The sequence below is a fragment of the Macrotis lagotis genome, chromosome 4 (genome assembly GCF_037893015.1).
Source record: "Macrotis lagotis isolate mMagLag1 chromosome 4, bilby.v1.9.chrom.fasta, whole genome shotgun sequence".
Classification (NCBI taxonomy): domain Eukaryota; kingdom Metazoa; phylum Chordata; class Mammalia; order Peramelemorphia; family Peramelidae; genus Macrotis; species Macrotis lagotis.
The window spans coordinates 100577316-100593477 of NC_133661.1; the positions used below are offsets into that span (position 1 = coordinate 100577316).

The following is a 16162-nucleotide window of genomic DNA, read 5'->3' on the forward strand; positions in this document are numbered from 1 at the left end:
CATTGTCTTCAAGTAAATATTTAAAGGACAATCATATGGAAGAAGAAGAATTGGATTTGTTCTATTTGCCCTAAAAGATAAAACTAGGAGTGGATGGAAGTACCAGAAAGGAAAGATTAGGTTTGATTTAAGGAGAAAATACCCTACAACTTCCTTATAATCAGGAGGCACACAAAAAGAGAATAGGATGGCACGAGAGGCAGCAGGCATCTATCTCCCCAGTGAGATTTTTCAAGCAGAATGACCACTTGTGTATGTTGTAGTAGGGATTATTTTTCTGCTATGGGTTAGTCTATATGACTGCCAAAATCCCTTTCAACTATGAAATTCTGTTATTCCGAACTATAGTGATCTCTGACTGCTTTATAAAACAGCAAAGGAAATGATTACACTTGTCTCTACTGAATAATCACATAGCAAATTTAGCAGGTACTCCCTGCTAAAGAAGTCAGCTAAATAGAAATATTCTAGGACTTTCTCATTCTTCAAAAATATGACTTTTTCTTCTATTGGGATGGATAGAATCAGTGAGGGGATTGGGTCCCAGATAACCAAGAAAGAAAGAGGACAAAAATGTAGGGATGCAAACAGAACTAAGGCACTTGGACCTCAATGAGGCCCAGTATGGTATGGAAACTCCCTTCAGTAGCAGCTACATTTCTTCTTCTGAAGAACTTCAAAGAACTAATAGTCTACTATAGATGTGACCCTGGAAAGAGCAGCATGCTCCAATTCCTGGGGAGAAAGAGCCTATACCCATCCACATCCACATCAACAAATTACTATCATTGGGTAGATAAACCCAAAAGATGAAGGAATCAGCAACACACAGAGATCTTAGGCCACATGTCCAGTTTGGCTCCTCTAGGGGCAAAAGTCTTATAGAAAGAAAAGCTGGAAACTAACTCTACATATCAACAAAGGAATTAAACAATAAATTATTATTAAGTGCCATCTTGATGCAGCCAGACACTGTGCTAAGTAAGCACTGAGGATAAAAAAGTGATAAAAGACAGTCCTACCCTCAAGGAGTTACCAGTCTAATGGGAGAGATAACATACATACAAACAAATACATATGAAGCAAGATACAGGATAAATAGAAAACAATTACTAAGGTGAGAAGTTAAGAGGAGTTAGGGAAAGCTTCCATTAAAAAGATGGAATTTTAGTTGGGACTTAAAAGAAGCTGGGATAGGTTCCACCTCCTCAATAATCAAAACTATTGAAGACTCAAAAAAAAAGTTCTTGATTTTAGAGTTCTTGGTGTAATCAACACATACACATGCTATATATATATAATATACACACATACATACATATAAATAAACACATACATATACAATTGTGTATATATATACATATGTAGTGTATATTTATGAATGTATACATATATGCAAAGAAGTTTCATCAAAAGGAAGAGAAATCTATTAATATTCAGTTCCCTTCCCTCCCCATTACATGTAAGTATCATAAGAATTCAAAAATATTGAAAACATAATCCCTAACCTAGACATGCATAGAGAAACTTATAAGAGAGTGGAAGGAAGAAAATATGCACATAAAAGGTTAAATAACAGTATAGAAGATGCTATATCTATGTACATATATGCACACATACTATATACATAATATATATATATATATGTGTGTGTGTGTGTGTGTGTGTGTGTGTGTGTGTGTGTGTATTTGTTACTGTTGTTCAGTTGTTTAGGTTGTGCCTGACTCTTCATTGACCCATTTAGAGTTTTCTTGGCAAAGATATTGGAGTCATTTGTCATTTCCTTCTCCAGCTCATTTTTATAAATGAGAAAACTGAGGCAAATAGGGTTAATCTTAAAACCAGAGTAACAAAGCCAGTAAGTATTTGAACTCAGTAAGAGAAATCTTCCTTACTCTAGATTCAGATCTCTATCCACTGCCATAATTATATACATATACTATATGTGTACAAACATATGTAATATATATCCATACTATATATGAACACATATAATGTGTATATTAAAGATATAATACTATATCTGTACAACCATATATACTAAAAACATAATACATATATACTATATTATATAAACATGTGTAATGTGGACATTATGTATACATTTCCTATATCTGTATAAAATATAATATAGTCATATATTATGTACATATAGTTACAGTATAGACATACTATATATGTGCAAACATATATGTATATTTTATATACTATACATGCATAAACATATACTACATATATAAATCTTCTTTATGTATGGGGGTATATGGGTATATGAGTGTTCCTTATTTTTAGGTTCCCTGGTTTTTCTTTCAACTTCTTGTTCATTGTAAACTTTCTTTGGGTCCAGGCCAAGCTCCTCTGTTCAAAGGAATATTATTGGACATTAGTAGTCTTAAAGTGAGACTTTCTCATTTCATTAGGAAAATTAAAATAGCCCCAGAAAAGAGGGAGAAAATGAGCAACTATGTGAAGCATTTTACTGTTAGGACAAAATACTTCATGGATTTCTCTAGTTAACAGTTCAATTCAATAAAACTGCATTAAGTGCCTCCTGTGTATGTAGACATAGACTTAATGAAGGGGTTGAGGTGATATGAGTAGACGGGAACCAAATTACTGAGGGTTGATGGCTGCATAGGGAGTTTGTTTGTATGCATGCATGCATGTATGAAATAAACAGAAAGATGGGTTCAGAGTCAGGAAAACCTAGCTTTCAAACCTGCCCCAGATACTTACTTACAGTGTGACCCTAGGCACATAGTTTAACTTCTCTGTGCCTTGGTTCTTCATCTGTATAATGAGAAAATTGGATTTGATGACCTCAAGTGTTCCTTCCAATTTAAAATCAATCATCCTATGAGTGTGAATGTGATATATGTGTGTGTGTGTGTGTATGTGTGTGTGTGTGAGAGAGAGAGAGAGAGAGAGAGAGAGAGAGAGAGAGAGAGAGAGAGAAAATGATATATTTATAAAGCAGTTGGAATAATAGGTACTACATAATCATTAACAATTATATAAATAAGTAATAGAGAAGATTTATCATAAGGGAGAGAAGTGCTTTGATCTTTGTTTAATAATAGTAATTTAGCAGTAATGTGAAGGATATTTTGAACAAGAGAGAGACTGGAAGGAAGCATTCGTGGAAATGTTGAGAAGACACAACTGAAGAAATGCGGTGGTGAGGAAGGGAAGAATCAAGATGACTCTGAATGATACCCTGAACAGAAATAGAAAAATACAGAAAATGGCAGAAAATAATAAATTCCATTTTGGAAATGATATGATGATTTATGGTGATCTCCATTTGTTGAACTGAAAATTCACCAAAAATAAAGAAGCCATTCTGTTGTCCCTATGTTATTATGCTCTGATGATAACAATACCTACCACTGTAAGGATCAAGTATTTTGAAAATACTAAATGTAACCTATTTATTGTGATAATAACCGATGATGATGATGATTATATTTAGTGCTCATGTCTACCCCATGAGGTAGAGAGGGAGGTCCTCATTAGAGATAAAAAAAAGTTTAAGGAACAAAAAGATTAAATAACATATTTAAGATAATACAGTTCATTAATGACAATCCTTGGACCTGAATCTAGATCTTTCTATTCATAGATCTGTGCTTTCCACTACTCCACAAGGTTTCTCCTTTATTTCAGTGCTATGGAGATCAGCAAGTGTTAGGAAATATCAACAATGGAGAACTTTAGCTCAGTCAGATGCTGAAGGCCCTTGGACCAAGCTTACAGTGGTTCGTGCCCAGGGTCTTCCTCCCAAAAGCTCTGAGTTACTGCAAAGTTGCAGCTGCTCTGGTTAAAGAGATTGCCAGATGTGTGAAATGCAATCAAAATCCCTGGTATCACGTCCCTGTTGGCATCATCAATCATCATGGCACAGAAACCTCCTTGGAGGGCCTCCACCAAAACACAATCCTGTCTGATTCCATTTGACATTTTGAGTCTAGTTGACAGGGTGCTCTCTATGGAGATCCTATCTGGCAGGCAGTGGGATGGCTGATGGATGAGCTCAGCACACATTTCAGGAGAGAGCCAAGCTTTGAAAAGGCACCTCTGTGGCCCTGGTGGCTGACAGTGTCACCTGCCTTGGTTAGATCCACAAAGACCTGAGTTGTCTGGCTTAATGGTTCTTTCTCCTACAATTGGGTAATGAAACAGAGTTTTCCTCTGACTCTTAAAACCATCCTGTGCTGTCCAATGAGGAATAAAGAGTAAGGAAAGAGACACCAAATCTGGAGTCTGAAAGCATGAATTTCATTCCTGGTTCTCCAAGGTACTACGTCTTGGGCAAATCATTCCCTCTAATTGAGCCCGTTTCCTTGTTTGTCAGATGGGGGGGGGGGGGGCTGCTGAACTATAAATAAGTTCTAAGGTCCTTTTCTGCTTTAAGTTTTAGAACTTAAAGGTTCCTTAACCTGAAATCTGTGAACTTTAAAAAAATTTTATATATATATATATATATATATATATATATATATATATATATGTAACTATTTCAGTAAAATTGATTTCCTTTGTAATCCTATGTATTTCATTTTGTGCATTCAGAAACATTATTTTGAAAAGAGACCCATGAACTTCATCAGACCATGCCAAAGGGATCTATGAAACGAAATGTTTCCCCTGGCCAGTTACTTAATTTTTGATTGAGCCATGTCCTTGACAAAATAATGAATATAATAATAACTAGAATTTCTGTAACACTTCCAAGTTTACAAAGCAATATATATATATAATTTCATTTGGTCCTCCCCATAAGGTAGGTGATATTATTATACCCACCTTTCAGATGAAGAAACTGGAAATGAGACAGTTTGAATTCCTGGCCCAGGGTCACAGTTAGGAAGCAAATGAGGCAGAATTTGAAGCAGGTCTTCCTGACTCCATACTCTAGGCACCCTCAATGCTTCAAAAAAAAAAAAGCAACTACAAACACAATGGGCTCTTCAAGGACTGAATTTAGAGTCTGAGGACCTAGGATTGGATTCCAGGTTTGCTACTGAGTAGTGTCAATTTGGTCAAATTGCTTCGCTTTTCTGGGTCTCATATTCTTAGTCTCCAAAATGGAGGAATTGGGCTTAATGTATTTTAAGATTCTTTTTGGCTCTAAAGCTGTCATCCTAAGAAGTCAGAATGCAAAGTGTGGATGGGTGGGGAAGAAGGAGAAGAAATGAAGATAGATTACTTTTCCTAAGCCTTTGGCAATGAAAGGGAGGAGACATGTCTAGGATGCTCAGTGGAACTAATTTGTCTCCTAAGTGGTCTTTCAGTTCTTCTCTCTCTCTCTCTCCTCTCTCTCTCTCTCTCTCTCTCTCTCTCTCTCTCTCTCTCTCTCTCTCTCTCTCTCCCTCCCTCCCTCCCTACCTCTCTCTCCAATTATTAAGTCATTTAACAACTGTTTAATATTCATTTACAAACTTACCAAAATAACTTTCCAAATGCATAGGTTGTACCATATCACACCCTAACTCAAAAACTATTGGCTCTCCATTGCCTCAGGGAAAATGTACCAAAGAGCAGGACATTTAAGGTGCTCCATGACTTGACCCCAATCTACTTTTCCAACCTGATTCCACATTATCACTCTTCATAAATTCTATTTTCCAGTCAAATTCTATCACTGGATATTCTTCCCTAATGTATCTTGCACACTCCTATCTCTATATATTTATACAAGTGCTCTCACACTCAACCTTCATCTGTACTTCTTAAAAGCCTCTCTTCCTTCAAGGCCTAGCAGAGCTTTTTTTCTTTTTTTTAACTTCTTTCTTTTTCTTTTGAAAGCATTGTGTAAACAAGGCTGTCAAGGGTTCTTACATCTACATTTCTTGCCCAAAGCAGCCAGTGTCCAGGAGCCTCACCTCTCAGTCCTCTGGAGGCTCCTACTTCATCTGTCTTCCTAGGACTTCTGAGTAGGGAGTGAGAAGGGGAGAAGCCAACCCTTCTTTCACCATAACTGTGGTCCTAGTGGGGCTATCTTCTTTGTTACTATACCTGTCCCTCCCATGCTAAAAGACTGCCTTCTATACCCTGCACCTTTCATGTCCATGAAGATGCCCTTAGTACCTCTCCTTAAGTTATTTGATAATACCTCATCATGTCAGTCCCTTTCCCAACAAGTGAATTTGAGCCTGGTGCAGTTTGGGCCAGTTTTGATTCTGAGCCATGGCTGTGGTGCCATTTCTTCTGCCAAACTCTCCCCAATTTTCTACAATAAAAGTTCTTCTTTCTCCTCAAATTTTCAGGCATTTATCCAGATTTCTCTTTTGCCTCCATCATATTTTACCTTGCATCATACTTATTTATTTACTTGGGCTATTGTCCTTAGTACAAAATAGGGTTACATTGCTGAGAGCAGAGACTGTTATTTTCATTTATATAGCCCTCACAATGAGCATGGAATCACAGTGGGTGCTAAATAAATGTTGGATTGAACAAGCCCACATAGCTTAGGGGATCTGGAGCTGGTTTGGAGTCAAAAAGACATGGGATTCAAGTCATTTCTGACATACAGAGGCTATATGATCTTGAGTCAATCCCTCAGGGCTCCAGGTAATTCTCTAAAGCAATCAAATCAATCACAAACATTTATTAAATGCCTACTGTGTGCCAGGCCCTATCATCTATAGAGAGGTCCTGATAGGCATTAGTGGAGGGAATTCCTCACCAGGAGCTCCCTATAATGATAAAATCTGAGGTCTTGTCCAAAAAAGAAATGCAGTGAATTTAATCAAATGATCATTTATGAATTGATTTTTTTTTAGTACTGAGGCTAGGAATTGGGCACATCTTTGAAAAGGTCTTCTCTGTACTGATGCCAAGAGATGGGCTCTCCTCCAAGAGCCAGTGACTCACAATTCATTCCAATTCAGCAACAGAGCCATAACTAAGCATTGTGGTACTTGGGGCATATTTCATAAATTATGTCCAGGGGAAGCAGCAAGAAAAATGATTTCAAATCATTTTTTTTCAGGAAATTCAATTCCCCATTGGAGGGGAAGAAAAGGAAGGAACATAGAAGTGCTTACCCTGGGTGGGCCCCAGTGGTAGGGAGATCCAGGACTACCAGATTCCTTTGGTGGGGGGGGGAGACTGGAGCCTATCCAGTGATGGGATTAAAACATGAAATGCACCAGTAGAGACCCCGAATTAGCATGAGGCAATTGCTATGGTGGAGTAAGGATGGGATATACTTGGAAGGAATTCACCTGTATTAACAGGGTGGGGTAGAGAGGAAAAAAGATGCTAACCTTTAGTTTCTTGATATCTAAATGCTAAATTTAATTCTTCTATGCTGTTGAAAGCTCTAAGTGCTCTCAGCACTTTCTAAATTTTGAATCCAGGGGGTAAATCTGGCTGTCTCATTCTAGTTATGGTTCTTTTTTTTCTTTTTTTTAATGTTGAGAGCCTACTGTGTGCAAAGTCCTTTACCAATACACAATAGAACATGCTGATTTCACATAGAGAACAGTACAAATTCTCACAAAGCTACTCAGAATAATATCCTGTATTTTCTAACATTTTTGTATTGCCTCAATCTGGCATCAGTTCAGACTCATAAGCTTCTTGAACTTCAAACTGCATTTCTCTGGGGATAAAACTCTCCTTTCTCAAAACCTATTGACAAAAGTTGGGATGCTCATACATTGTGCAGATGCCGGATTCTCTGGTGTGTAATGTTACAATGGAGCAGCATGTGGAAAGATGTGGCTTTCTCTGATGGGAACAATCACCAGAGAGGATTCTCTTTGGAGCTTTTCTCATCAAGTTGAACAGGGGACCTCCTGCCTCCTAAATGGGGCTTTCAGCTCAGTGGGACTGAACTGAGTAGAGCTTTTTTTTTTTTCCCTGAGATTAGGCCTTGAGAAGGAAAGGGAAGGGAAGAGTTGAGGCAAGAAGGGAAGCAAAGTGAGAAGCAGGAAATGGGAAGTAGGAAGAAAAAGGAGATAGGGAAGGGGAATGGGAGAGGCACCTAAGGGGAAATGAGGGAGCAAAGGACCTAAAAAGGTGAGAGAACAAAATTCACCTATTTTAAAATAATGCTTACAATGGCCCTGATTTCAAGCCTGGTTGGTGGCATAGTCTTTGGTCTAAAGTTTTACTCTTTCTGCCTTGGTCTTCTAAAGAATAGAAAATAATTCTAAAATAAACAAATGAACAAACAAGCAAACAAATAATCCAGTTGCTTTCCTCTGTGCGGTATTCTTTTATCATGGAGATGAGCATTTTCAAAATGAGCACAAAATGAGCAATGGAAAACACACTTACCCTTGTCCACACTTGCTGTTGATGAGGTCAAGGAGGAAAACTGCAGAATAAAAACAAAAGTCAACATTTTTGAGAGTCCTTTCCTAGGTACGGAAAAAACAGACTTACCTTAGGGTAAACTTTCTAGGGAGCAATTTTCCATTGAAGTCAAGTGAGATGCTGGGTAAACCTCTGCTAAATAGCTTTTATTATTAATTTAGATGAAGAAACCTGGGCCATTTTATAGAGAAACCTAGACAAGAATGTCCTAGTGAATCTATTTATCTATCCAAATCTGAACTCTACCTCTAGATAATCAGAGCATCCCTCTGCCCTCTGATATACACACACAGCTTTGTTTTCCACATGTGAACAATCCTTTTGATTGTCTTTTAAAAATCTATTTTGATTGTGTCTTTAGTATTTAATTATCTATATTTTCCAAATATCTCTCCACTTTCCTTTTGCCCTTGCCCTTATAATGAAGGGAAAAAAGTCAAAACACCAGTTTAGAGCAACTACCAAACATACTGAAAAAAATATGAAATTATAAACAGTATTCCATACCCAAAGGCCAACCTCCACCTCTACAGAGAAGGGGAAGAAGGAGGCTACCTTCTCATATCTGTTCTCTGGGAGCAAACATTCTTATAATTCTGAAGCATGCAAGTTTCAAATGTTTTATTGTTACTCTTTAATTTATACTATGTAGTCATGGTGGGTTGTTTTCCTGACTGTTACTACTTCATTTTGTATTAGTTCATTTAAGTCTTCCCATGCTTCTCTGCATTCTTAATATTCATTTTTCCTTATGGCACAGTTATATCCCATTATTTTAATATATTTGCTTAGCTTGTTAGTCAACAGGCACCTAAGTGACCCTGTGAATCCAGTTCTGGATCTGGAATCAGGAAGATCTGGGTTTTAAATCTAGTTGTATGACCCTGGGCAAATTATTTAGCCTCCATGCCTCAGTTTCCCTATCTATAAAAAGCTACCTTACCTCCCAGGGTAGTTGTAAGGATCAAATAAGATCATAATTGTAAAGTAATTGTTACTATTATTAGATGGGCACCTGCTTTGTATCCACATTTTTGTCATAAATATTTTGCTGTATTTGGGTCCTTTCTTTTTGGGACGATGCCTTACAGTGAATGTTCAGGTCTTAGAGTGTGGACTTTTCAGTCACTTTCTTAGTATAACTTCAAATTCCTTCTTAGAATTATTGGATCCATTCACAATTCTTACTTACATTATTGGGTCCACCTTTCCACAATTCCTCTAGCACTGACTATTCCCACATGTTGTATCTTTGTCAATTTTCTGGTCTGAGATGAAATTTCAACTTTGTTTTGATTTGCATTTTTCTTATTGGAGTGATTTGGTTCTCCTCTTGGTTTATTTCTTTTATTTGTTTGTTTATTCTATAGAATTATTCAGATCATATCAAAATTAGAAAGTATATTAGAAAGTATATTAGAGGGCATGTCTTCCTTAACTAGAATCACAATATCCTCCCTAGAACATCCATAACAAGGAATCACCCCGTCTCTAATTTTTTCACTTGTGCTAGAGTAGATATCTTCTTTCTATGAGTTCCTCTAGCTCTTAGTTCCTTGATTTTTCATTGAACCTAGAGATAAATTATCTTATATTATTTTTAATGGGGTTTTTTTGTATTTAAATCTTGTCTCTCCCACTATGTGGTAAAGTTTGTGAGGACAAATATTACTTTCTGTATTTCCTTTTTTTTTTGCTTATCCTTTGTTTTCTCTTTTTTTAAAAAATTTATTTATTTTTAATTTTACAATTTTTCCCCTAATCCCTCCCCTCACCTCCCACAAAAGACCTTCTGTTAGTCTTTCTGTATTTCCATTTATCCACCACAGTCTCTACTTTGACATGACCTGGGCCAGGAATCTGTGTTCTAAAGATCATTCCCAAATTTCCTTTTCTTTGAATTTTAATTAATATTTTTTATTTTTAATATACTTTCATTTCCAAATAAACTCTGTCTTCTTTCCTTCCTAGGCAGCCATTTCTTGTAACAAAGAATAACAAAGAAGAGGCAAGCAATTAAACAATACTGGCCAAAGTATCAACTGAATCTGATAGCATATGCATTATCCTATACTCATAGTCCTCCATACTGGAAAAGAAGGAAGGGAGGTACATTTCACAATCTTGGGGTTGGTAATTTATCCTACACCCATACTTCCTGCTGCCTTTAAAGTCCAAGACATAGATCACTCTCTTCTTACAGTTCTACAACCCTGCTCGCCCCCTTCTACCATCTTATTATTAACCAGTACATGCTCTTCTGCCCTAGAGGTCTTGGTCAGATTTCTACTTACCTTTCCCTTGAAGAGAAAGACAGGACTTGGAACTATAGACCTCACTTTTCAAAGTTTGCTTAAACCCAAGCTGAAAGAGTTATCTACACTTGTCAACCCTGCTTGTTCATCATGACTGCTAATCTGACCTCTAATTTGCCGCAATCACTCTATAGCAATTGCTTTAAGTTTCACTAATCACAAAATACAATGATCCTTTTCCTGTTGAAATTACCATTCTTTTCTTAGTAAATCTAGATTTAAGATTATCTTTAACTCTTCTCCCCGCCCCTCCAAACTAATCAGTCATCAAAAGTTCTACCCTTTCTACCTCTGAAGATTTTTTTCATATCCTTTCTTACTTTCTACTTCCACTACCCCTACAGTAAGACTTCCTAACCAGTCTTCCTCCCTCAGGTTTCTCCATAATCCAGTCGATTTGCTTTATTACTATCAAAATAATCTCAAAGCATGCATTGATGGCATCACTCAAACTTTCAGTGGCTTCCCTACTAATCTGAGGATAAGAATAAACTCTGTAGTCTGGTCTTCAAGGCTCTCCAAAATCTGGAACCAGTTTACCTATCTGCCTTTGTTTCACTGCTCCTGCCTTTGATTCTTACTACCTGTGGCCTTAGGCAAGTCTTTTAAATTCCTTGAGCCTCAGTTCCATCTGTAAAAATGAGAGGATAGGATTAAAAGGCCTCTGAGCTCCCTTCTAGCTCTCATATATGATGCTATAATCCTCTTTAAGCATTCTTCATTCCAGCTGGAACACTGACTATTCCCCAGTTCATCTCAGAACTATTCTCTCCTGGGATACAAGACATAGAAATTCAGATATGAAGAAACCTTAGAAATGATCTACTCAAACATCCTAGATGGTGCCAGGCCTGGATCTGAACTCAAATTTGACCTCCAACACTTGATACTTACTAGCTATGTGACCTTGGCCAAGTCACTTAACTCTGCCTTGAATCAGCTCCATCTCCAGTCTTCCTGATTCATATCTAGCCACTGGACCCAGATGGCTCTGGAGGAGAAAGTGAGGCTGGTAATTTAGCACAGCACTACTCAAATCCACTTTATGTACTTGTCATGTCATCACCTCCCTGAAGACATGGACTTCTTTGAGAACAAAAGTCAAACATCATTTATAGAGGAGAAAACTAAAGCATAGGGAGGTGAAGAGGTTTGCCTAGTAAGAGTCAGGATTTGGATCTAGGTCTTTTGACTCCAAATCTCTTGTCCTTTCTATTATTTCCTGCTGGTTTTGCCACCACACTGTCCATCATGCCTGAAATGGATTCCTTCACAAATTGTCATATTAAAGTCCCCCTACAGGGCCCAGTTCAGGCACCCCGTCCCTCACTAGGAGCCTTTCCCTCCTTGAGTTCTTTGAGGCATCGCTGATCTTTCCTTAGCATTTACTCATTTTCTAACTCAAGTAGTAGAATGGCTATGCTAGAGATGACTTTAGTCAGCAGACATTGGACTCAGGTCCTGCCCCTGACCCATATTAACTTGGTTGAATTGTTTAACCTCCCAGTCTTTCCAAGCAACTTTCTAAGACTGGGTTGTAGAGAAGTCACTGATGTATATTGTTAGAAGACATTTTCTCACCTGGAACTCCCTGCACTAACACAGGTCAAGATCAATTTGTATCATAGTTTTAGAGACAATTTGGTAGTTGTTAGAATGCTGAGCCTTTGACACTAGAGACGGCATGTTGTGCCAATTACTTTAACTTGTATTACTTTAGGCAACTCCTCAAGACTTATACTGTCTCAAATAAAGGAGATTTAACCTTTGGTGGAAAATCTCTATTGCTTTGTCTCATCTTATCTGACTATTAGCTCCTTGAAGACAAGGGCCATATCTAATTTCACTTTTGTATCCTTTGGGTATTCCATAGTGTCTTCCCCACAATAAATCCTTAATAAATGTTTTTTGAATGGGAACAACAAGAAGATATATATATATATATATATACATATATATATATGTATATACATATGTTATATTTCTGTGACACACACAAATCTGGAATGAGTTCAGATAAATGGAAGGAGGAGGCGAAAGAAACTTCTGTGAATCACCAAACAGGAGCTAAAATGTGATAGTTAAAAGATCTTTGCAGGCATCAGCCTCTTCACTCTTCCTCAGGCTAAACCCAGTCGAGAACTGTCTGTTCCATCCAGTGCAGGCATGTTTCAATCCAAAGTAAAGTAATATCATACTTGGGTTTGAATGGGGAACAAGATGAAAAGGCCAGAGTCAATAGCCTAGAATAACACCTGACCTTTTATATAGGTAGTACCATGACTAGACTGGCTCCTTTTTCATCATTTCTGTTAGCTCATTTCCTCCTCAAATGCAAACTTAGCCTGTCCCTGAGCCTGGGACCAACTCAGCCCTTGGCAGGAGAGAAAAATCTTTAGGTTCAACAGTTCAAAGGCTCAGTACCAAACCAATTTGACTGCTGGTTCACTCTGATCTTTAGAGTCAAAATCCTATCTTCTGCTGTGGTCCTAATGACCTAAATTCTATAGTAAGTCTTTGCCTTGCACCAATTCCTGTAGGACTGTGATACTACTTGACTCTGATCCCCTGCTCTCCTAGACAGGAGGAGCCCTTGTCTTACCATGCCATGCTTATCTAGACTTCCTCCTACAGCTTGCTGGCCGTCAGCCTCCCCTGACTCTGTTCTCACTTCTTCCTTGAGCACACTGCTGGATCCTTGCCAGATTGCTCTGGATTCAGGATTGTCTCAGGTTCTGATGATCTTCACTCTGGTCTTTCTCATGATAACTTTCTCTAGATCACTAGAATTGGGACTAATTGGAGTGCTCTCTGTCCTAGATCTTCTGACCCCAAACCTCCTGCCCTCCCCATGAAATTCCTCACTATTCATGCTCCTCTTCAAGAGCCTTCTTGAGATTTGAATCTCTTAGAGGTGCCCTCCAAGCCTAAGATGCTCTGATCCTCTATGTTGACCAAGAGAGGGGTGGCACATTAACCAGATAATAAGTTAGCAAGGATTGATGCATTGGGGCAACTGCTCTAATAATTCAGAGACATCTAGTGCCATTCAGTTTAGAGTAGAGGGACACTCTAAAGGTCTCTCAAGAACTTTGGGATTGATTGTGCAGCATGGGAGATACTGGCACAGGACCGCCCAGCTTGGAGTGCCCCATTAGAGACAGTGCTGTGTTGTAAGAGCAAGGCAGAATGGAAGTGACTCAAAGGAAACATGAGGGGCGGCTAGGTGGCGTAGTGGATAAAGCACCGGCCTTGGAGTCAGGAGTACCTGGGTTCAAATGTGATCTCAGACACTTAATAATTACCTATCTGTGTGGCCTTGGGCAAGCCACTTAACCCCATTTGCCTTGCAAAAAACCTTAAAAAAAAAAAAGAAACATGAGATACATAATTTTAGAGTAACCAGCCTAGGAGCTTACATGTGATAGAGCATTCTGAGCTCATATTGGTCTGATCAGCCACAGTCAGACACACTGTAATCTGTCTCTAATACAGTGAAATCATTTTGGTCTTCTTTGATAATGAAGGAGAAGAACCAACCAACTAACCAACAGGTAAGTGGTAATGAGAATGAGTGGTGGAACTAGGTATTCTTTAATCAATCAGTCAATCAACAAAAATTTCTTAAGTTCTACCACATGCCAGACATTATGATAGGAGCTGGAGATATAAACACAGCAGAGAAATAGTCTGTGATCTCAAGGAGCTCATTGCAAACTGGGTAAGGAGAGGGAAAGAGGGAAAGAGGGGTCAGAAAAGTTTAATTTCTTTTCTAGGTCTTGGAGAATAAATAATAATAATAATAATTAATAATAATAATAATAATAATGAATAGCTAGCATTTATGTTATACTTTAAGGTTCACAAAGCACCTTACAAATATTAGGTAATTTTATCCCCATAACTTGGGATGTAAGTGCTCTTATTTTTTCTATTTAGGGATGAAGAAACTGAGGAAGGCAAGTTAAATCACTTGCCCAGGGTCACATAACTAGCAAGGATCTGAAGTTAGATTTATCATCATCATCATCCTTTATCCTCATCACTACCACTATCTTCATCATCATCATCATCATCATCATCTTCACCACCACCACCATCAGCATCAGCATCATCACTGATGATGACAAATGCAAATATTCCTACTATAAGTCCAACAGCCTATCTATCTGTTGTGCCCAGGAATCCTCTAGCAACCTGAGATCACTGAATACTTGTCAGGGCAAGGTTATTTGGCCTCGATAGGCTTTATCAGCTTAACCATTTTGGTCTGGTCAGTCCTTCTGAGTGACTCTAACATTTTGTAAATCCTGGAACTTGAGAGCAACAAGCTCCCATTCCATCCTTAGAATTTAAACCTTGGATAGCATTTAAAGGACCCTGCAGTCCAGCATCCTCATTTGACAAATGAGGATACTGAAGCCCAGAGGGAAGCAGCCAAGACTTGAATCCAGACCTCCTGACTATGAGTCTAGGCCCTTCCACCCCTGCTGTCCACCTCCTCCGCCTGGGTTGGCCAGCTTCCTTGGCCATGCTGGCCCGGATGCTATCTTTCCCAAGGGCAGCAGGGGGCAGACTTGTCTTTCCCAGGAAAGCAGACTCTGGTGCCTGAAGCTAAATTCAAACAAAAGGGGAGCCTGCAGACTCCGGGCTTGGCTTCACCTCCCATTATTCCCTCTGCAGCCAGACATCGGTGCCTGCTGTTCTCAAGGAAACTGAAATTGCTGAATCCCGTCGGTGCATCCAGGGTTGCATTTCAAGGACTTTCAGGGAGAAGGCAGATGGATCACTCTGTACTTTTCATCCTCCAACTCATGAAGGGAAACAGAGAAAGGAGCAGAGCTCAGCCTCTGGATAACTTTTGACAGGCCTGCTGAGCACCCCTCTCTGTGAGCCAACAGCAGGAGACCTGGAGCCGGCCAGTGCAAACAGGGTTGCCAGGTGTTTGAGCATCATAGCCGAGGGCAGAAGCCCTGGGTTTGAGCCCCATTCATGCCACCGTGTGACCACCCGGGGTGATCTGGGGCTCAGTTTCCTCCTCTGTAAAATGGGGGTGCTAAGGACAACTGGGAGAATCAAATGAAGTCAGGCAGATAAATGTTAGCAATTATTATATGGAAAATGTTATTGAAATATGAGCAATTCTTACCCTATGTTCATGTGGTTATTGAACTGGTTAACTAGAATTTCTGGTGTGCTGCTGGAGGCTTGGTATGGTCTAGACAAACTCCTCTTCACCTATTTTAGTTCTATTTTTCTCAATTTAGAGATAGAACTGCTTATCCCCTCTATCACCATCCCATTAATGAAGGAAGGAAATAAGCCTTTATTAAATACTCACTAGGATCAGGTATTGTACTTCATAACAACCCTGCAAAAGTAGTTGCTATTTATACCGTCCTTTTACAGTAGGGAAAACTGAGGCAGGCAGCAGTTTAAAAATGCCCAGGGTGATATGTCATAAATATCAGAGGCTGACATTGGAGGAGAAAACTAAATTTGAACTTGGGTTTTTC

The 16162-nt window shown here is 38.7% G+C and overlaps 1 protein-coding gene across 2 annotated transcripts in view; it reads right to left on the reverse strand.

The window, feature by feature from the left end:
• The window catches only part of HABP2 (hyaluronan binding protein 2), a 54374-nt gene that overhangs the window by 23673 nt on the left and 14539 nt on the right, over positions 1-16162 (reverse strand). For both annotated transcript variants that reach the window (XM_074233653.1, XM_074233652.1), the window contains exon 2: positions 8293-8332. In XM_074233653.1, the coding sequence (XP_074089754.1) occupies positions 8293-8332 (40 nt within the window). The remainder of the gene's footprint in view (positions 1-8292; positions 8333-16162) is intronic.